This window comes from Agelaius tricolor, unplaced genomic scaffold (genome assembly GCF_023055355.1).
Source record: "Agelaius tricolor isolate 1412-34295 unplaced genomic scaffold, bAgeTri1.0.p SCAF_2, whole genome shotgun sequence".
In the NCBI taxonomy this organism is placed as follows: Eukaryota; Metazoa; Chordata; class Aves; order Passeriformes; family Icteridae; genus Agelaius; species Agelaius tricolor.
The window spans coordinates 4,871,518-4,892,362 of NW_027269262.1; the positions used below are offsets into that span (position 1 = coordinate 4,871,518).

The 20,845-nt window shown below is 44.7% G+C and overlaps 2 protein-coding genes across 4 annotated transcripts; one reads left to right on the top strand and one right to left on the bottom strand.

The window, feature by feature from the left end:
• Positions 1-1,083: 1,083 nt before the first annotated feature.
• ID4 (inhibitor of DNA binding 4) lies at positions 1,084-4,361 on the bottom strand. 2 transcript variants are annotated; one of them, XM_071451100.1, is made up of 3 exons: positions 3,652-4,361; positions 2,938-2,996; positions 1,084-2,528 (listed from the first exon to the last, which is right to left on the bottom strand). In XM_071451100.1, the coding sequence occupies exons 1-2, from the start codon at positions 4,048-4,050 to the stop codon at positions 2,952-2,954; spliced, it is 444 nt and encodes a 147-aa protein (XP_071307201.1). In that variant the 5' UTR covers positions 4,051-4,361; the 3' UTR covers positions 1,084-2,528; positions 2,938-2,951. The 2 variants fall into 2 exon arrangements, with proteins under 2 accessions (XP_071307201.1, XP_071307212.1); XM_071451111.1 differs by having other exon boundaries at positions 3,645-4,361.
• Positions 3,124-17,286, top strand: LOC139601793 (basic salivary proline-rich protein 2-like). 2 transcript variants are annotated; one of them, XR_011683022.1, is made up of 2 exons: positions 3,124-3,379; positions 15,875-17,286. XR_011683022.1 is itself a non-coding variant. In XM_071451083.1 (2 exons), the coding sequence occupies exons 1-2, from the start codon at positions 15,180-15,182 to the stop codon at positions 15,959-15,961; spliced, it is 456 nt and encodes a 151-aa protein (XP_071307184.1). In that variant the 3' UTR covers positions 15,962-17,286. The 2 variants fall into 2 exon arrangements, 1 of the variants encoding a protein (XP_071307184.1); XM_071451083.1 differs by lacking the exon at positions 3,124-3,379 and adding an exon at positions 15,180-15,548.
• Positions 17,287-20,845: the final 3,559 nt, after the last annotated feature.

A 20,845-nucleotide genomic window follows, 5' to 3' on the forward strand; every position in this document is an offset into this window, starting at 1 on the left:
TGAAGAGCAGCTCAGTCGTTTACCAGCTCTCCCAGGATACGTCAGCTTTGATATTTAGAAACTCTACAAGATAGTTTTATGTTTTAGGACAGCACCTCTTGCTTGCTTCCTCTCCTATGTAATGGAATACTATAATTTGGCAACAGTGGATAGCAACAAATGAGTGTACTGAGAACCAATGTTACTGAAAAATTGTATACAAAATAATCTGAGCTGTACAAGCTGAAGTAAGCAGAGAACAACAAATATTAATAGGATAAACAAAGAAAATCAATGTAAATTTAAACCAATCCTTTGGAAAAAGGCCGTTGAGTCTCTCTTTTTTAACACAACGGAAAAATTCCCGAAGTGCAGCAAAAATCCTATTGATAGCATTGCTACTGTCATGAAAATAGCTGGGAGAATCCAGGATAAGAGGTTTGTGACTTTATTTTACAAGAACGTGTATTTTGCTCATTAAATTGACTAAAAGTGCACCAGCAGAGCTGGGGAAATACAATGCAGGGACCCACTCCCCATCCCTTAAGTCCCTGCTCAGGCTGTAAAATGCCTGTGCCTTTAAAGTATTTGCAGTGACAGGAGGCCTTGTGTTTGCAGATGTGTTAGCCACTTTTTGATTTGATCTTTACGGAATTATTTTGATAAAGAAAGTGTTCATCTTGTTGACACTATCACTGTAGTCTATATCTAATGGCTCCCATAGTTAATTTCCTTATAAATATTTAAGTTAATAGAAGTCCTCCCATGGGTTATAGTACTTTTGACACTTGTATAATCTGAAACAAATCCTCTTTTTTAGTCAAACAGACCATGTTACACACACAGTTGGCTAGCTATTTACAAAGCACCCAATTAAATCCTACTTAATTCTCCCACTCTGACTATCCCATTGCACTACTGTGCAGGCTACTGATCACACAAGATGAGGATCTTTCACTGAGCCTGGACACAAGTTTACAGCCAACAGCACCTGACTGTACAAGAGCTTGCCGTGAAAATAATTCACCCGTCAAATGCTACATACAAATAGTGAGGACAATGTGCAAATTCAGAGGATTGAAGAAATAAGCTGAAGAATCACGGTTAAAGACAGGTAAATCTAGTTTAATGTTCACATGTAGTAGTTACACATCACAGAGATTAAACAGGATTTTAACTGTAACATAGCTGCAGTGAAATGTAAGTAATTTTGCACTAGAAAAATAATCTTGACGCAGTTATCCGATTTTTGGTCTACTTAAGTTCATTTTCAGATGAATTTACATCACTGATCATAAAGACTTAGCCCATGTGCCCTTCTGCAGTTCACTATTAAAACTCTTTGGATGAAGGAAACAGCAACTGTTTTTGTTAATGGTTTGCCCTTTGGCTGCAAGCAGAGAACAGTTTTCAGTTTTTAAGCAATTAATAAGCTGTAGGAACACAAATTTGCGATAAAACCTTTTGGTGCTAACAAAGTTTCCGAACAAATTTCTTGATCTAATTCAAGAGCAGATTTAAAAAAACAAACCAAACTGATAAGAGATCTAAAGCATTGCCCTCGTAATGCAAAAAAACTAGATAGAATTTTTCTTGTCTCAGTAAAAAACACATCTTACCGCTACTTTTATAGAACGCACAGAAAATCCCTGTGCCTAAATGACAAAAGTGTAGTCTCAAAATGTATAATACACTTACAAACATTTTTAGTCTAGATTGAGGAAAACACGTTGTATGGACTCCAAACAAGTTTATTTGCAATTAGACACCTCATGCAATCATGCAGGACCACTAGCTAAAGCTGCAACTCTCAAGTCTATAGGACATTTGGGGACAAAAAAAGTCCTAAACATTTAAGATATTTCCATATTAGCAGCTCCGTACTTGAGCTCCCACAGATTAAAAAAAACATACACACCGTTATAATATTTACAAAAAAATATTTAATTAAAAATATTTTATAATTACAGTAGTCTATTAAAGCATATACTTTTCTCACACTTATAGAACATCTCTATATATACACAGTATGAAATGTCACTCATTTGTCTATACAATATGTAACATTCCTGCAGGGATAAGAAAGTTCCCTGGGCCCCAATAAAATCCATCTATTTTAAACAATAGATGTCAAATATATCTACAAATGCTCTGGGAGATTAGTAAAGCTTCAAGATTCGGCTGCTCGGTCCCTTAAGAGTTACAAGGTTTCTAAAGTCTGGTTTAGGCTCGGTCCTCTATCCCGGGGCAGAGTCGCAACTTTTCCCGCTGCCACCGTGGGACACGCCGCCGCTCACAGCTGGCCGGGAACGACGAGAAGAGACGGAACCAGGGGGGAAAGGGGGGAAAAGGACACGGGGAGCTGGGGAGGGGGGGACCGCTACGGACGTGCAAAATGGTGAAAAGGCTTGGCTCTGCCGGGGTGAAGCATGGGAACTGCTCGGGGGGTTGGATGGCTCCTTCCTCCGGTGCGGCGGGGCAGGGCCGGGCCCCCCCCGCCGCCGCCCGCCCCCCGCGTTGCCTCTGCGCGGCGCGGCGCCGCCGCACACCTGTGGGAGAGGAATGAATAGAGGGGGTGTGTGAACCGCTCCGCTCCAGACCGACTGGCGCCACCAACAAAACACAAGACATGCTTGATCAACAACCCAAAACAAACCAGGTCAAACAACAACCGCAGCTCCCAGGCTGGGCCAGGCGGAGGGAGGGATGCGCAGCTGCACGCCGCAGCCAGAGGCGCTCCGCGGGGGGAGGGGGGAAACCCCAACCACCCGGTAGTTAGGGAAAATAAAATAACCAACCCGTAATTAAAAATAAAACCCCAAAGCCGCCTGCAAGTATTTCTCGCCAGGCTCTGGTCCCCCCTCGGCAGGCTTCCTTCCCGCAGGATGCGGAGCGGCCCCACCGAGCCCGGGCGCTGCGCTGCCCCCGCCCGCGGCCCCGCGCCCGCCCGGCACTCACCTGGGGAGCGGCGGTCAGCGGCAGAGGATGCTGTCCCCCGGCTTGTTAACAGAGCCTGCCTGCACAGCAACCAAACACAGCAAATTAACAACTGGGGAGAAACGACACGGAGACACCCCCCACTGCCCAGACGCCCTCCTCCTCCGCTCACCCAGGCACTGCCATAGCCTCGTCGGGAGCGCTCAGGGAAGCCCCCAGGGATACAGAGCCGAGGGGGTCACCGCAGCGCTGCGGCAAGCCCGGGATGCCGGGGCACCCGCTTCCCGCGCTGCCACCGTGGGTCCCGTACCGGGGAGTCGCTCCCCGATTCCCGCCCCTCCAAAGCACGCTGCGTTCCATGTGCACGGCCCCCACAGCCCCTCACGCTCGCTGCACGGCGCGGAGGCTGGGAAGTGCAGGAACAGCGCGCCTGTTCTCGTGTGCGCGAACACGCCGGCTACAGGTACTCCCTCGAGAGGCCGTAATTACACGGCACACACCGTGCGGCTGCCTGCCCGCACCGAGGGGATGCGGGCACCCACCGCGCACCGCCGGGGCGTTCCCGCGCCCGTCCGCCCCGTCCCCTCCGGGAGCCACGGCTTCTCGCCAGAGCCACGGGTACGAGAGTGGCGGCACATCACCGGGGCGCTCCCACGGCGGCCAGCGCCGACCACCGCGCCACGCCGCTCTGCTCCGCACCACGCTCCCCGCGCTCGGGTATCACGCACCTCTTACCGGGTCAGTGTTCAGGGCAGTCAGCGGGGTCCTGGGGGTGCCCGCGGGACAGCTGCCTGGGTGCAGAGCGGGCGGCGGCGGCTGCTGCCGGAGCAGCGCTGGGTGCGTCTCCAGAGCCAGCTGCAGGTCGAGGATGTAGTCGATGACGTGCTGTAGGATCTCCACTTTGCTGACCCTCTTGTTGGGCGGGATGGTGGGCACCAGCTTCCTCAGCCGGCTGTAACAGTCATTCATATCGCACTGCAGGCACAGCGCCGCCGGCTCCTCGCCCGACGGCGGGCTCCCTTTGCAGCCGCTGTGCTCGGCCAGGCACCGCAGAGCCAGGTGCCCCCCACCGCCGCCCGCCACGCCGGGCTGCGCCTTGCGACTGGGGTGCCGGACGGGGCTCACGGCTTTCATGGTGCCGCAAGGAGGGAGGGAAACCTCCCTCTCCACCACCGCCGCCTGCTGCTGCCGCCGCTGCGACCTCGGGAAGCCGCGCACGCACCGCCCGCAACGGGAGCGGAGCGCGGCCGCAGCGCCTCGATGGCGTTAACAGCGGCCGCCCCGGGAACGTAACCAGAGGCGCTCGCAGAGCCGCGCCAAGAGCGGCACCGGGAACCCGCCCGCTCCGGAAAAAAAAATTATTTTTCCTAAAATGAAGAGCCCGTGCTCTGCAAACGCCCGGCCGCGAACACAACCACCTCTGCTGCCGCCGCTGGCCGCGCCGCCCCCTATATAGCGCGGGGCGCGGGCGGGGCGGGCGGCTCCGCGGCGGGGCCCGGCGAGCGCGGCGCGGGAGCGGGGGGGGCGCCGCGGGGCCGAGCGCAGCCAATCAGGGCGCGGCGGCCCCCCCGGAGCGCGGCGGCGGCCAATGGCGGCGGGGCAGGGGGGCGGTGGCGCTGCGGGGGGGCGGGCGGCGCGCGCCGACCCCCCCGGGGAGGAGGGGGCGGCGAAGGAGGAGGAGGAGGAGGCGGTCCCGGCGAGGAAGGACTGCGGGAATGCGGGCGGGACCCGCCGCCCAGCGGATCCCGGCGCCGGCCCCGCGGTCCGGAGCGCAGCCCCGCGCGACCGGCGCCGCTCCCCGCCGCCCGACCTGGACCAAGGCGGCTGCACCCGCCCCCCATCCCTCCCCCGTTCCCTTTCCCGGGAGGGTTGGCATCTCCTCGGTGGTGAATCGCATTTTTATCCTCTCGGTGTAGGAGCCTTATTCCAGCTTTACACATTTTTTTGAGGGACTTGGGGACGCTGGTTTACAGGCAGGGAAAATCCCAAGCAAAACTTGAGGAGTGTGGGGGAGAAGGAAGGAGGAGGGTTTAGGGACTTAAAGCAAAGCAAAGCCAGGGAACATTAAATTAGAGCACATAACTATTAAAAATGCATGGAGATGGAGTATTTAAAATTCCTCCATGACATATAATATTAATCCGTTTTATGTAAAATTCATACCTGTAACTTAATTTGGTCCATTAATGCACCAGATCACGTATTAGTAGATGTACCATGTTTTAAATATGATGCTGGAAATGTCCAGAGTTCTGTACTTCAAGACAGAGCATTAAAATTAACAGACATATACTCCTGAGTCCTGCTTAAGTCATCTTGTGGCATATTGTAACCTTTTAATTTAATAATGCAGTGTTGAAACTTCCTGTTAATTCCTGCTAAGGATTAAGAGCCTCTGCGTATTTGAATGGGACGCCGGTGTAAGAAACTTGGCGCCCGATCCTACAGCACTGCAAGCTGTCCGTGAGTGAAGCAGGGCTGATTGCTGGGGCAAAGGGCTGAAGGAAGGAGCAAAGGCTGAAAGATCTGCCCCTAAGCTTGTATGTCTAACCCACCAGAAGGGAAGGAATCCATAATGGTGATTAATGATTACATGTCCCCTCCAAGCTTAGTCACAACGGGTGATATATAAAGGATACAGTGGGAAGCTGTCAAAGCCAGAACTTGAATGAGGGGTGAGGCTGGATCATCTGAAGCGTATAATGAAGCACACTTGCATTCTCTCTCACCTCTTAAAGACGCGTGTTTGGAAGCTCTGCTTAGAAATACTCACGCTCTTGTTTTCCTTATTTTGTCCCACACTGCTACTGCCATCCATGGCAGTTAGGCTCCTCTCAGCTTAAAATCCACTTGTGCAGTGTAAATCTTTGAGGTGTAAATCTAGACCTCAGTCTAGGTGTATGCTACATCAGGAGGTTTTGATGAGAAGGTGTATTTCCATTACCTATAGGCTGCATGATCCGTATTTTGTTGTAGTCATTGGTTTTATTCAGTGAAACTCCTTGGGTTTCCTTGCAGGCACAGGCATTAAAGCGTGTATGGTTACTTTGTCTGTTTCTGGAGTCCTGGCAATATGGACAGATTTGATATGCTGTTCAGAAAAAAAAAAACCCATTGTAAATTATGGTGAAAATGCAGGCTCAAATCTTGCTGGTGCCATTTAATTAAAATCGGCATGAAACTAGATACCCTGTAATATTGGGCTGTTCTGTTTGTACTGAATCCCCTCTGGGAGCTTCTCTGATCTCACTGGAAATCTCTGGGAAACCCCAATATGTAACTGGTTCCCCTCTAGTCCTCCCAAGCTAATTTGGACAGATTATTTCTGTGCACGCACACAAATGCACACAAACACACATCCTGGAGCAGCAAATCCACTGAGACCACACTGGTTCCTGAAGATGACTCAGTATTTCTGTAAACTCATGAAGAACCATGAAATGCCCCACCAGCTCTTTTTCCATCAGGCTACTTCCACCGCAGAGGGTACAAAGGCAAATCTGAGGGTCTGCAAGCGCTGAAGTTGTGACAGGATTATGTGTGTTCATGTAGCTAATGCATCACAGCAGAGATTTGTGGGAGAGGCAAAAACAGCCCTCCCCTTCAACTACCCTATAAATATTCAGGGTTTTCCTCTAGTAACTCCCTTTGATACTCATGAAGCTGATACATGCTAGTCCGACATGCTTGGCTGAACAATATGCACCAATTCCCTGCCAACAACAGGTCTGCTTTTGCTCTCCTTGAAGTCAATGGTGGTTTTGTCATTGACTTAAGTGGGACCAGGTTAGGTTGGCTGCTTTTTTCAAAATTTAGGGTGGATGTGGTGAGTAAATTGCTTTAGAAACAGATTGGAGAACCCAGAATGTTATCCATTTAGGTGGGCACAGTAAAACTCTTCATCCCTAAAGTGGCTTGTACACAAGAAGGAGGAACAGTGGCTATTGTTCATGCTTTTATCCTACTAATAGCAATATTTTTCATGACGTGAGTATATAGGGATTAACACTTCTGTTTTTCACCAGACTAAATTTGGATTTTTAAATAAATTCTATGCATTTTTAAACATCTGGTCCCTTTCTGGCTGGCTGAAGGGGTTTATCTGTCTTGGCTGGGTTTTTCTGTGCTCTCTTCCCACATCCAGAGTCAAGATTCATTTCCATTTTAAGAAACTCTTGCAATATTAGCCCAAGATCCTTAATAATGCTTGATTGGACCAGTTTGGTCTATTAAAAGAGAATCAATGAGTTCAGACCACATCATAGGTGTTCTCTGAAGATTAGAAAAGTCACTTTTGATTCAAACCCAAAGTAAAACAAGTTGAAAATGAAAATGTAATGACTGGCCTTGTATGCCCTTGTGTCATGAGGATAAACCCATTGAATTTAACAAGAATGAATAATGTATTCTGAATTTGTCAGCACAAGTATGAGTATATGAACATGCCATTGACTCCAGGTGAAAAAATAAACCTGAGACATTGATGCTCTTTCTTGCGCCATGGCGCCAGGGAAGGGGGACAGTCCATCCAAACTCAGAATGTGTGGCATTTCCTCTGACAGCACTCTGGATCCACAGATGTTTGTGCATGATATGATGCCACTGAACCAACACATTAGTTAAAATAGTCTCTGGACAGATAAAATTTGAAGGGAACACATTAAGGTATGCAAAGGGAAGCAAGCAATCAACGTGGTTACTTACACAAGGTTACTTGCTATACCTACCTTAAGAGGGCATGAAATGCACACAAATGCTGAATGCATTTTTATTCTTAAGCAGGTTATGAAACAGTGGTTCAGTCAAGTGTCCTCGTTTTTAAGCTTGGGGCACACAGTGTCAGAGCAGTGCAGTAAAACCCCAAGCTTTCCTTTGCTGGAGGCTGGTAACTGGTGTGACAAGTTCCATCCTGGTGGGCATAAAGATACATGAGATACTGAGACCCCCTGCTCCCCATTCCTGGTGACTTCAGCAAGCAGCCAGAAACTCAGGATCTTGGAGGAGCTGCTCAACACCTAGAAGGGCTGATCATTAAAAAAGCATTATAAATCTCTGAATGGTTTATGGTTTATGAGGGAAATAGCAATTGATTCCTCAGTGGTGCCATTACTCTCAGCTATTGCTATCATTCAAAAGGCAATAATGTTGGTTATTTACCTTCAATTAAAATATCTAGTTAGTTGTGATGTCATTTAAAATAGCAGTATAATGTGTTTAGTGCTCCCTTATCCAACACCATAGATAAACTCCTCTTGGCAACAGGGGATAGTGATATGAAATGAAAAATTGGGCGGGGGAGTGAGATGGAGGAAAGACTGTGTAAATCTTTTACTGGATTATTATTCCTACATGTCTGTGTGTCCCTTTGGGCAACAGATTGGAGGTGAGACTGCAGGCTCCTTTGCAGTGATGCCCCATGGATCCTCCAAATAGGTCAGGGAAGATCCATTGGGCATTCAGGGAGTACAGAGAAGTCACCTCACTCTGCAGAGTGTACCAGTGGACAGAAATCCATCCGCCTTCTGGTACCACTCCTCACCACGAATAATTCATCACCAAAGCTCTTGATCACCAGAACTTCACTTAACAAAGCCTTTTCCCCAAATAACACCAGCCATCTTCAGTACTGTTGTCCTTATATTCCTCAAACTCAGATTTTAAATACAACTCATACACTTTACTAAATGGCGGGGGGGGGGGGGGGTTCTCATTTTCTGGTTGTGTTCATTACAGAAATTTCTTCTCAATAAGAAAACCTAAAAGATTCTCAAGACCTTCAATTTCTCAGTGCCCCCTTGCATGAAGTTTAATATAAAATAAAAAGAAAAATGGTTGTTGATTGCTCACAATAGCTATTCACAGACAAAAGAGAATTGGTTTCTTTTTCTTGCATGTTCATGTAGTTCCCCAGGTTAGAGCACCCTTCTTATGACTGGAGCATACTCCTGCCCACTACTTTATTCTTCCCTTCAGGTTTGTATGCTACAAGTCACATAAAAACAGACATTACAGAGAGATGAGGAACAGAATTTAAAAAGCCCCTCTCCATGGCTTGATGGTCAAGTACGCATTTTTTTACACAAATGTGGAAATAAATGCATAAGGAAATATTTTACCTCAGTTAGTGGAGAGAACCAAAGAAATACTGTGATGAGCTTCATGTCTACAAGGGTTTTTTGCTGGGCTGTCTCCAGCATGGCTGTGTTGTGGGAATTTGTTCAAAGCCACCTTGTCCCTTTGAGAGTCTGCAGCAGCATAAAACATTGGTATGTCACTGACAGGCGCCCTGGCATTTGCTGGTGGTTGTATGTCAGCTGAAGGCTAATGTCATTTAAGAAGGTTGCTTTGTTCAGGTGACCAGAAACACTGGGTTTGTTAGGTAATGTCAGATTTCTGCATTGACTAAAGCAAGCTTGTGGCAAGAAAGATAACTCATGTTGACAACCTTCTGCAGTGTGGTCCAAATATAAGCAATCAAGATGCTTATTCTGGGGAAGGGGAAATAATTCAGGAGTATTTGGAGCAGCTTCCTGAGGAACACTCTATTAAACTGAGTTACATAGTAACAGATTGAATTTAGAGTCTTAACTTTAATTTTATTTTGTGTAGATTTAGATCAGATTTATGTGCAATGTCATACCTTTTGTTTGTAGACAGAAATCCTCAGCAAATCTGCCTGAAAACCAATGGTATGATACCACCTCATGCTATTTTTGTGTTTGTTATGAGTTTCCATTAAGAGGTCTATAATCACACAAATAATGCAGCCTACAGGGACAATTGGCAAATCGACCTAAATTAAATAAGTATCTAGATGTGTACATGCTCATCTGCATATGTTAGCACTACACCAATGATATTGGTATTTATTTTCAGGGGACCTGAAGAGCTTCATCAGCAAAAGCAGTCTAAGTTCATGCCACAAGAAAACCCTCAATAGCAATATTTTGCACTAATACAACATTTTACATTTTGAAAGCTAATACTAACATGCTCATTATTTGTTCTCCGTGAGTGTTTTAAGGAATTCTTCAAAATCCTCAGAGGTTTTTTTTTTTTTTTAATCTTTAAAATAAATGTTTTAAATTTTAAAATTTAAAGAAGAAATCACCTCTTTTTCCCTGACCATGAAGACAATCTTTCCCAGAGGGCAAGGACATCCAAGGTAGATGGAGAGACCTTTGCTTCCTCTGTGTGGATGTAAATGCATTGATGTGTTCTGTGACTGCAGTCAGTTGGTTCTCAAAGTACTTCTATGGGCCAGTGTCACCTTCAGACATAACCTGCTTGCCAAATACTCATTTCCAGTTCTGCATTTTGTTTCATGCTAGTGACAGCCTGGCAAATATGTAGGCACTATAGAAAATGGTGTTTGCTGGATTTGGTTCAAGTCAAATTGGTGACACCACTGGGAACAGAAGTTAGAAAGGACTAGAAATTCAAGTCTGGTGGTTGTGTTTGTGGAGGAGAAGCTTTTCAATGCATCTTCAAATCCCCTGACTGCAGCTATTTATGAGCCACACCATGTACTTCCCATACCTGCTGAAATCTTTGTAATCTTATTATCTATTTATTTACCCACTATAGAGTTCCTGTTGCCATAACACGTGAGGCTCTACCAAGGCCTTAGTAACAAAGGCTCTTCCTCATTCTTTTATTTCATCTTGCAGACGAAATGCTAGAATAGCAGGAAATTAGTTATAGGATGATAGCACCAGTTAAATTTTCTGATGCACTTGTGTGTGTTTGAAAAAAGCAATCTGCTCAAAAGGTGAGTTTTGCATTATTTTGTAGCAGGCTGCTTTCTGTGATCATTCTTTGTAGCCTGCATGGCTTCTGAGAAAGTCGTCACTTAAGAAAACAAGAGACCTCAGCTTTTGTTGACAGAAACTGCTCTTTGCAGGATTTCATGTTTAGAGACCATGAAAAAACCATTGACAGGTAATGTCTCCTTTAGAGGCAGACAGGGTAACATCATGAGTTTAATCTCATCAATAGTATATGTTAAAGTGACCTTATATATTTATTAGGAAAACAGGATTGTCAAACAAAAACCACTGTGTAGCACTGTGAATTTAAATCAAGACATACATTGCAGACTGCAAATGGCTGGAGATGCAGGAAAAAGAAAGATGGATGTAGGGAGAATATTGGACAGTGATCCATGAAGTGCAATTCTTCACAGTTAAATATATTCTATGACTTACTAATTTTCTCTTAGAAGAAATGGGAATGAATGCTATTTTCCATTTAGGAGTAATTGTATAGTAATTCTTCATGGTTTTGCTTCTTGTACAGGGGACAAACTAAGCAAAATTATTTTAAAGACATATTTAAAATTGCTGTTCAAAATGCTTCAGCATGCAAATTTCTTATAGTTTCACTTTGTTTTCTTTAAGCTAAATGATGTGCATATATGAGAATATTTTGGGTAATCACACAGCTTATGCTAAGTAACTATTTCAAGTTGTCCTCGATACCAGTATGTTTCTACATATTTATCTTGAAGTGTTAATGACATTTATTTTGGTAATTTTTGCTCCACTAACGTGCTCTTTCAACACTTTAAAGAACTGATAAAATTTTATTCAAGCAAATCTCTTAATTTACCTCAATGGAGAAATTGACTTGAAAAGCAGCACAAATCCTTGCTTATATAGAAAGTTTTTCTTGAAGTTAATGAGCTTATTTGCCTGAGTTAGGATATGGATATAGGGACTGCTCAAGTGAGCAGAAGTTTCAAAACTGGATGCAAAGTCATTAGCTTATTTGAGACCAGCCTCTTGAAATAATTGCTGAACACTGAGCGCCTGAGGACTGGCTCTCAAAATGATATTTTGTAAAACGTGAAAATGCATATGCAAAAGAGTAAGAAAAATGGAAATGTTAAGCACAAATGTTTAATTAAAAGACATTTTGGTAAGTGATGATGATTATTCAAAGTACATTTTATGTCCCCATGGTGTTGTACCCCATGTCCATTGCTGTCTTTTTCCACTGGGAGTAAGACATTCCTTATAGACAAAAAGAGTTTTCTTTTGCCCTCAGGGACAACACACACAATACATCAGTCTTTCTTGCAGTATGGTATGAATTATTATTAGAAATACATTAATAGAATATTCTGTATTTGTAATATTAGCATGAGGTATGATTTATTTACAACCTTGCATCTCAGCTTCTTTTTTTTGTCCCCTCTGTATCTTCTTTCTCCTGGACTGTCTTGCACTTGCAGCATCAGGATCCTCTATGGTGTTTAATGTTTTAGTAAGGTGGCAGTCTCTCCTTTCACTCTTCAGGGTACTGTTTCATCCTCATGTGTTGAGAGATGCTTGCTTTTACCTCTGCATCTCACAAAAGGTACTCCACCAAGCATGTGAGCAACCAAATGGGGATGTGTGTGTGTGTGTGTGTGTGTGTGTGTGTGTGTGTGTGTGTCCCTCCTTCCACATTGCTTCAGACAGGAGCTGAGGTAGTTACAACCCACAGAAAACTACACCAAATGAAACTTAACTGGCATTGCATAAAGAGGACACACAATGGGCTGGGACTGGATAAAACATTTATTTTCAGTTGTTATTGATGACCTCTCAGAAGTTGCTCGTGGCTCTACTTTGGCCTGTCACTTGTGAGGTAAAGGGTCATCAATAACTTATGGAAATAAATGTCTCACTGAGAGTCTGGCTACTGCAAGTCCAGTATATTGTCTCACATACAGACATGCAGGCACAGAAAATACAAATCACAGACAAACCAATTTTGATATTAGCTTCAGTCCTATCTTTAGAAAAATGTGGCTTTTTAGATTTTGGTTTTCTTCCATCTTTTTTCTTTTCTTTTCTTTTCTTTTCTTTTCTTTTCTTTTCTTTTCTTTTCTTTTCTTTTCTCTTCTCTTTTCTTTTTTCTTTTCTTTTCTCATTTTCTTTATCTTCTATTTCTTTCTGGTATTTCATAAAGATATGTCCCTAATTTATTTATAAGGTAAGTCTTCAGAACAAGGTAGCATTACTGAGCTGGCTTACCAGTTCCTCTGTACACATGGGTACATTCATAATTGATAGAATGATCTATAGTGTTGGGGCTAAAATAAACTTAAGGTCAAATCTCTGGGAGAGCAAATCTTGCCATTATTCCTGATGAGAAATAAATACGTGCAGGAACTAAGAACTGTGGAGTTGAAAGGGAATAAAACCGAATGCATAAGGGCATTTTGAACAATTCATTCCAAAGTGAAAGTGCTTTTTCTTAGTTTTTCTTCATTGCCTTGATCTTCCTAAAACTGTTGTTGGGGCAGGTTAATGACTGACCTCTGAGGGAACCACATACCAGTCTTTGTTCCCTAGCAGTCAGGATCTTGCAGAGGCTTGAAACCTTTCAGGGAGAGAATAGGATTAAACTGCTGTATGAAGTCCGGTGCAGGTGATGATCAATGGGAGCACAGGAGTGAGTTTCTCAGGACACTCTCCCCCTTCCCCCACCAGCTGGAATTTTTTTCCTTTACTGCAAAGTTACCTGATGGAAATGGCTGACTGTCAATGATTGTCGTCAGATTAATTTCCCTTAAGCAGTCATCAAAAACATTCAGCGTTAAAATCCCAATAAGATTTTGAAGGTTACTGGTCATTTAAGATTTAAATATCATATCAAGCAGTTAAAATCAGAAAGAATTAACTTGAGCCTCACACTAAAATCATATTTACATAAACTCAGCTTACTTGCCACCCACCAATTTTCAAGGTGTCCAGCAAACTAAAGACGAGTGTTTGACCCTGCAATGTGTGTGCACTGAGTAACCTCTGATAAACTGGTGTTTGCACATGAGTCCTTCGTACCTGCCTGTCCCAATGCCCAGCTGCACACCCGTGAATGAAGCCATTGGTCCTGATATGCTGCACTGACTGCAAGGTCCCTTTGCATCCTGACTTTGCAGGGCATCAGCTTTCACCTCGCCTGCAGACCGAATGTGCTGCTTGAATCGGTGTAAAAATCCATTGTCACTGTGAGGACTGAGCTGCTGGTGGGGCACACGGGTCCCCTCCCCATCCTCCCTGCTGGCCTGTGGAGACGCTGCCGCTCCCAGTGTCCCCTCTCCTGCCGCCACTCTTGCTCCTTCGGGTGGCTGAGCCTTTGCTGCGACAAGGTTCAGATAAGGGGTCTGCAAGCTGACAGGTGACATTTAAGCTACGGTTTCTGCTGCCTTTCGAGGCTTCTGTATGGCTGCAAACGGTTGTTATAATTCCTAAAGGTTTGGAGTCAACCTCCTTTTGTTCTCTCAGAACTTATGCAGAAACCAGTTTATTAATGGGAGAATTAAAACAAGCAGAATTTCAACGAAAAGCATTGCAAGTGTCCCACCTGCCTGGCCTCAAACGGCTCCTCAGTAAAAGCCAAGCGAAGCAAAACACAAAGCTGTAACTTGAGTTGCTCTAAGATTGTACTGATAGGGGTACCTGATGTCACATCTCCTTCTGCACAGCCTGGGACAGCTCCTATGCATGCGGGCTCTGAGGCCCACAGCTAGAGGTGCTGTGTGATGAAGACTAGGTAAAATATGGAGGAGCTGTAGTTTCAGACTGATGGTCGAGGGGCCATTCCATTCCCTGAAAAAAAAAAAAGAAACAAACCTGCACTCTGCAATAGTTTAATGTCTCTAAGGAGAGAAATTTATGTTTAAACCCAACCTGCATCTCCTGCTGCGTCACAAAAAGAGCTACGCTGGCTTTTCCTGAGGAGTCTTTGTCCTGAACTCTCTGAAACTAATGTAAAGAGCAGATCTATGTAAACAACTTACATTAAGGAACAATCATATTTTCCCACCGTGGGCCTAAGACACGCCATTAAGAACATATCCTCTCGTGAAGAACTGCAGTAAGAAAGTAATGAAGAATTTCACACGTGAAATAAACTTCCACTGCAAATTTGAGGAGCTATTTTATTGAAACGGGCCAAATTATCAATATAATCGGGTATTCTGCAGTGTGGGAATCTTGCTGCTGAAAGCAGTGGGAAACTTCGAGGCTGAATGTGGCAAGTTTGTGAGCGTTGGCAGGGATTGTAAACCTTGCTGGAGCGCAGTGAAAAGCCCCTCATTCCTGCAGGAAAGAACTTTTCTAAAGTGCCTGCAAATGAATTGAGGATGGAAACAGAGACATCTCCATTCAAACAATGGGGAGCTGGCAAGGACCGAGCGCAACACCCGGCCCCCACGGCCAGCGGGGGACGAGCGGGAGCGGCGCGGGGAAGCGGCGGGAACACCCGCGGGGATGCGGCAGCGCTCCCGCCCCACGCGTGGAAGAGGCGCAGGGCGCTGCGGGCTGGGGGGGGGCGACTCCCGGCGCTCCCGCTCCCAGCCCCCGGCTCCCTCCGCCCCTCCCCGGCCGCTGCCTTGGCCCGGGCGGCCCAGACTGGCCGGCGCCGGGCCCGTGACATCACCCATTCACACTGCGGCCCGGCTGGCGCCGCCGGGGCGGTCGCCGCGGCAACGCGGACGCCGATCCGCGGGCAATGACTTCCAGCTGCCCGCCCGCCCGCCCCGGGAGCGCGCCCGGCGCGTCCCCGCCGCGCCGCGCGTCCCCGCTCTTCCCGTCCCCTTCCCGGGCAGCCCTGTACACCCCCGCCAACTCCCCCCGCAGGTATTTTACCCGTGCCCTACGCGATGGGGAATGCTGCGGGACCAGAGGCACCCCCGGGTCTCGGGAAGCTTGGGTGGTCTAAAAAATTCCACATTCACCATATACATACATACATACATACATACATATATACATATACATATACATATGCATAAATATATACACATATATACATGTATACATATACAATATACATTTTATATATATACACACACTTACATACATACACACACAAATATACACACACACAAATATATATATATATATACACACACGCACATATATATAATTACTGGTTTTGCTGATTTCTACTGTATTCTCCCTAGGTGCTTTCCTTTTCCCCCCCACAGCTGAAGAAAATAGATTCCTACAACCCGTCCCATGCGGACTTCTGGTCCGATTTTTCGTTCTGACGCTCCTCTCCGCAAGCCTGGAGTTGTGTGATCCAGTTTTTGAGACGGTGGGAGAAGGATTGCATGGAAACGGGACTGCCGTGTGCTGAGTACTTCTGGAAAATGTTTTCTCTTTAGCTGCCCAAGAGTGAAACATTTTTTACCCCAGTATTGTGGTCCAGTACGTGAAAATCTTGATAGACTGTTTTGAAAGCTTAAATGCTGTAGTCTTTCTCAGCTCACCTGAAAAACTTAAAATGCTCAATATCTCTGTGAAAGAGCTAGGGCTGATGTCAAACTTTGCAAATACCTTGTTTTATTGACTTAATAGATATGCTTCTATGCTTTGTGTTCACTAAGAAAATTTTTGAAGTCTGAGTTCACTAAAAGTTGCAGCAGAAGCATCAGGAGACAAATAAAACAAACCTACAGAGGAATGTTAAATTTGTGACTTTTGAAGCTACTAATGTGATTTTATATATCTATACTTTTTTTTTTTAAACTTGATTCAGGAACTTCTCATGCTACAGTTTGATACTGCTGCAGATTTGCCCCGTGTGACTTTCCAAAGTCCCAAAGGGGCCCTGAGTCAAACGAAGGATTGGAAGTGAGAGAGCTTCCCAGGTTTTCTATACAACTCTCTGGCAGGTAGCTCGCACTACTTCCTTTGAGAATGAATAGTTACTACCTATTGCCTTGGAGTTTGTTGATTCACAGTTCCTACAGGAAACCATCTGTAAATATTAGCCTGTGTAATTTGTAGTGATATTAAACAAAGTGATGAGAATCCTACTTAAGAAAAAATTGATAGCTTTCCATATGGTTCCAAAAAGCTTAACATTGATACTAGTTAGCACAGTGTAGGAACAGCACAGTTCTGACTCAATTTATCTGTAAAAATGAAGGCTTAGTGAAACATTAATTTTCCAAAATTACAGAATGTTTTAATGTGATTGTAATTGCCCCTTTGTGCTTTTAATTTATTACCATTGTTATAACGAATTATAACTCATTGTAACCAAAAGCTTTAGATGCAAAAGAGCCAGGCTGGTATGCTGGCATCTTGTTATAAAGATGGTCTCTGTATAATGCAATCACTGCGTATCCATTCTGATTTATGTGGATAACTTACGCTGGTTTGGGGGTTTCTTTTGCAACAGTATTGTGATGCTGTTGTGTCTCAGGTTCAGTCCTTCACGTGTTTGCATCCTGCCTTTCTGTAAAGTGTTTTCCTGGAGAGCTGCACTTAGATTCAGGACAGATGGAAAAGCTGGGTGTTGTACAAAGGAGGCAGGGCAAACTCCTCTAAGTGATGCTGGGGAGGGGAGCCCTGTGGAAACTCTGATGCGAGCTAAGGACTCTGTTGCAAGGGTGTCTGATCAGCAGTTCCTCAGGACCCAGAGTGGCTCTGAACACCTAGCACTGTGTGTGCACCTGGACACACTCCAGCAGCATTCCACCCCTATGGAAATGATGTGTTAAGCCTTGCTGAACCAGATCCATGCCTGTTTGGGTGTGTCCATGCTGCGCTCCTGTTATCAGGAGTGCTGAGGAGCCCAGCGCAGCAGGTGTCCAGACAGAGGCTGATGCTGCCTGGTGCTGAGCAGGAGGTACTGAGTCAGCCTGAGCACAGAGCCTGTGTGCTCTGCTTCACAGTGCACAGGGATGGGCTCAGCAGCAGTCCTGCATCCGGGCTGGGTTTGTGCCGTGCCCACCAAAGCCCAGACTGAGTTCAGTCTGGGGTTAATAGACCTAACTCCATCCCAAGGCCTCTCAAATCCATCTGGACTTTGCTACCTAACTGTCCTGGGAGCACAGCATAGGGATAATTGGGCAAGATCTACAAGATGCATTCATATTCTGTGATACATGAAAGTACTTGTATGGATGTGACATCTTGCCATGGTCTGGGCTGCAGCCTTAGCTAATGAACTCAATCAGACCTGAATTGGCTCTGCACAGAGCTCATCCTGGTGTCTCTGTTGCTTCAGCATTCCTGATCTACAGCTCGTCACCTGTGGCATATCTGCAGATTAACTTTATCTGGTGTTGTATGTGTAGATGCATAAGGCAAAATATGATTGGGCACAGAATATCACTAAAAGCATTAAAAAGAAAATTTGTAGAGAGAGACTCAGTAGCACAGGGGGATTATGTTAAAGACTAGGTCCATACCCTGGCAGTTTGCCATTAATTTTTCTTATGGGAAAGGGAGCAGATCCATAGGAACATGGGATTTGCCATAGGAAAAACTGACTGTAGCAGTAAACTTCAACTGTGCTTGTATGTTCCCTTTTTCAGTGTTTGTAATAGTCAGATATTTGTGTTCTCTTCCATTGCATGCTACAGTTCTAATCTAGCAAAGCGCTTAAATTATGTTCTTTAGAGCTTTACTGGATCAGGGCCATTTTCAGTACTTCCAAAAAGTAAAGGCTAAAGCATTCTCTGAAATCTTTGGCTAGAGATTGTCTAATATTATTCCTTACCCGTAAGGATCTTATCTTCACTCTCCCATAGGAACTGAAACAGCAAATGTCATGTATGCAGCCTTGGCAGACACTTTTGAACTTGGAGGACTTCTTTTGGTGAAGTAGTGTGGGCCAACATGCCTGAGACATGTTCAAAGCTTTTTATCCTTCCTCATCCATTTGAAATACAAACAGACAATTCCCAGTTTCCAAAACAGGGCTAGACATATATTGTGATGGTGGCAGTGACTCGATAAGGAAATATGGGAAACATAGTGTTCAGCTGACTGTATAGAAAGTGCTTTATCCAAGAAGGAAAGAATTCCTCAGCATAAAAATAAAAGAAATCATTATATTGATTTTTTTTTTCATGTGCTAGGAACTGTTTATTGAGTTTTTATTGATTCATAAACAGTTTTTGACACACTTTCCTCGTCAGTACTGCAAAATGATTACCTTGGTATATCAGTGACAGATATCTAAGCTAGAAATTTCTCTTTACCTTCAGAGTTTTTTTTTGTATTAGTGGGGCCTCATGACTCTTGCTTCTGATAACTGGAATGTATTCAAACATACTGTCTTATTCTGAACCATTTTTTCTCTCAATTTTTGCTTAGAAGCCAAAGGGTGTTAGGGTGCCAGTAAGTCCAAAGTTATTATTGGTTTTTGTGGGGTTAGATTATCACAAACCCTTTATGCCCATTCAAGAAGGTAGAAAGAATGATAAAAAGAATGTAAAGCATGTATTTTCAGGCAGCCTGTGCTATGAGCTATAGCACAGAGGAAGAAGCTTTAGTGGAGTGTTCACAGAGAGAGCACAACTCCGTGAAGGAAGATGAGTTGAGGACTCAGCTGGGCTTCCCATGACAGGCTGACTGACAAATTCCAAGAACCCAGTGTGAGCCTCTTGGAGATCCAGGTCACCTATAGAGTGTGGGATCTGTCTTTCTCATGGAAGACACAATAGTGTCAGTGGAGAGTCTTACTGTGATTTATTTAAAATATATATTCTTCAGATTTTTCAGGATACAAAAGTTTGTCAGATATGCTGTTAGTGATTTGGGACAATTGTATGAGGTGCAACAAGCATAGAACTGTCAGGTGTGACTTCACATGGTCTGTGTGAAGTTTTGTGAGGTGGTCTTAGAGAAAAGATATTGCTGGACAGAATCTGTGAAATAGGAACAATTTTAGATTTCTCTTTATTTTTGAAAGAGGTTTATTCCAGGCTTTAAACTGGGATAAGAAATGAAAAACAGCACATTTCCATTACATGTCATTGCATCCCTAGAATCACACAATAAGTGGGCCTGGCCACGAGAGGGCTCATATTAACTTTATGAACTGTGTTAACTGAATTAAAAAATGTTTTTTGTGTGGTGTGGGCATGTATGGATACATAAAGTATTAAACTCCCTCAAATTTGAATACTATAATTACGTATTTATTTTATTAATTATTAGTATTATTAATTACAGTGTGACTAAGATTAATTTGTGGAAAAAAAATCCAATTACTCCAAAAAATCAACTACACTTCTCTGGAATGGATAGCAACAGGAAACTAAGATTTCAACTCTGACCTTGAAATTCCAGCCTGTTTATTGAACGAAATTTTAATATTCCTTTTCAATAAGGTGGCCTGTCCACCTAACTAAAGCTGGTATGTTAGTTTCAGCAGGTTGAAACGATGCATCATGGCTATAGAGTTCTCTTTTTGTGTCCTTCCTACTGTACTTCCTACAGGGTTCACAGTGGCCTCTGTTCCCCCACTTGATGAACAACCCTGCAAATATAGTCAAAGCTAGTAGTAGTCCATGTAAATTTCCAAATTTCCATTGAAATTATGGAAAATGGCTACTGATATTCATAGGGATCCTCAGAGAAAGAGCCAAGTTTCTTCTGCTCCATCTTTTTATGTTTTACCACTCCTGACATTCATCCTATCCAGCTGGCACAGCACTGGATAGCTGTCTGGGCCCTTTACCTGTGGAGTACAACCAGCCGGAGGTTCCCCTAGCAACAGAATTCCATCCAGGGTATCCACAATGGAAGCATGGAAGCATTAGCAGCTGAAGGTTCCCTCTGGTGTTACATTCCTGTCCAGGTCTGTCCACAGCTGGAGCTCTATTGTCTGGAAGTTCCTACCTTGGTGGCCAAGATAGGGGGTGGTGGCAATATGAAAGTACTGGCCAAGGTTGGGGAGAGAGGAGACTGGCCCAGGTAAAGTGACCAAACAATCCCACAGGAAGGGTGACACCATTCTGTTGAATATATTCTGAGTTGGAAACTCAGCTCTGCAAGATCAGCTTCCACTTCCTCTGGTCTGTCATGGCATACAGCACCCTTGAATGGTGTGCTGCAGCACAGTAGTGTGAGGTTCAACAAGACTCAGGGCCAGGTGCAGCACTTGGGTCACAACACCCCAGGCAGTGCTC

Bases quoted from the DNA above. Each gene is read 5' to 3' on its own strand.
- ID4 (XM_071451100.1), bottom strand. From the start codon at position 4,050: ATGAAAGCCGTGAGCCCCGTCCGGCACCCCAGTCGCAAGGCGCAGCCC. The intron at 2,997-3,651 runs GTAAGAGGTGCG...GTTGCTGTGCAG, and splicing joins CTGCCCTGAACACTGACCCG to GCAGGCTCTGTTAACAAGCC.
- LOC139601793 (XM_071451083.1), top strand. From the start codon at position 15,180: ATGCGGCAGCGCTCCCGCCCCACGCGTGGAAGAGGCGCAGGGCGCTGC. The intron at 15,549-15,874 runs GTATTTTACCCG...TATTCTCCCTAG, and splicing joins CCCGCCAACTCCCCCCGCAG to GTGCTTTCCTTTTCCCCCCC.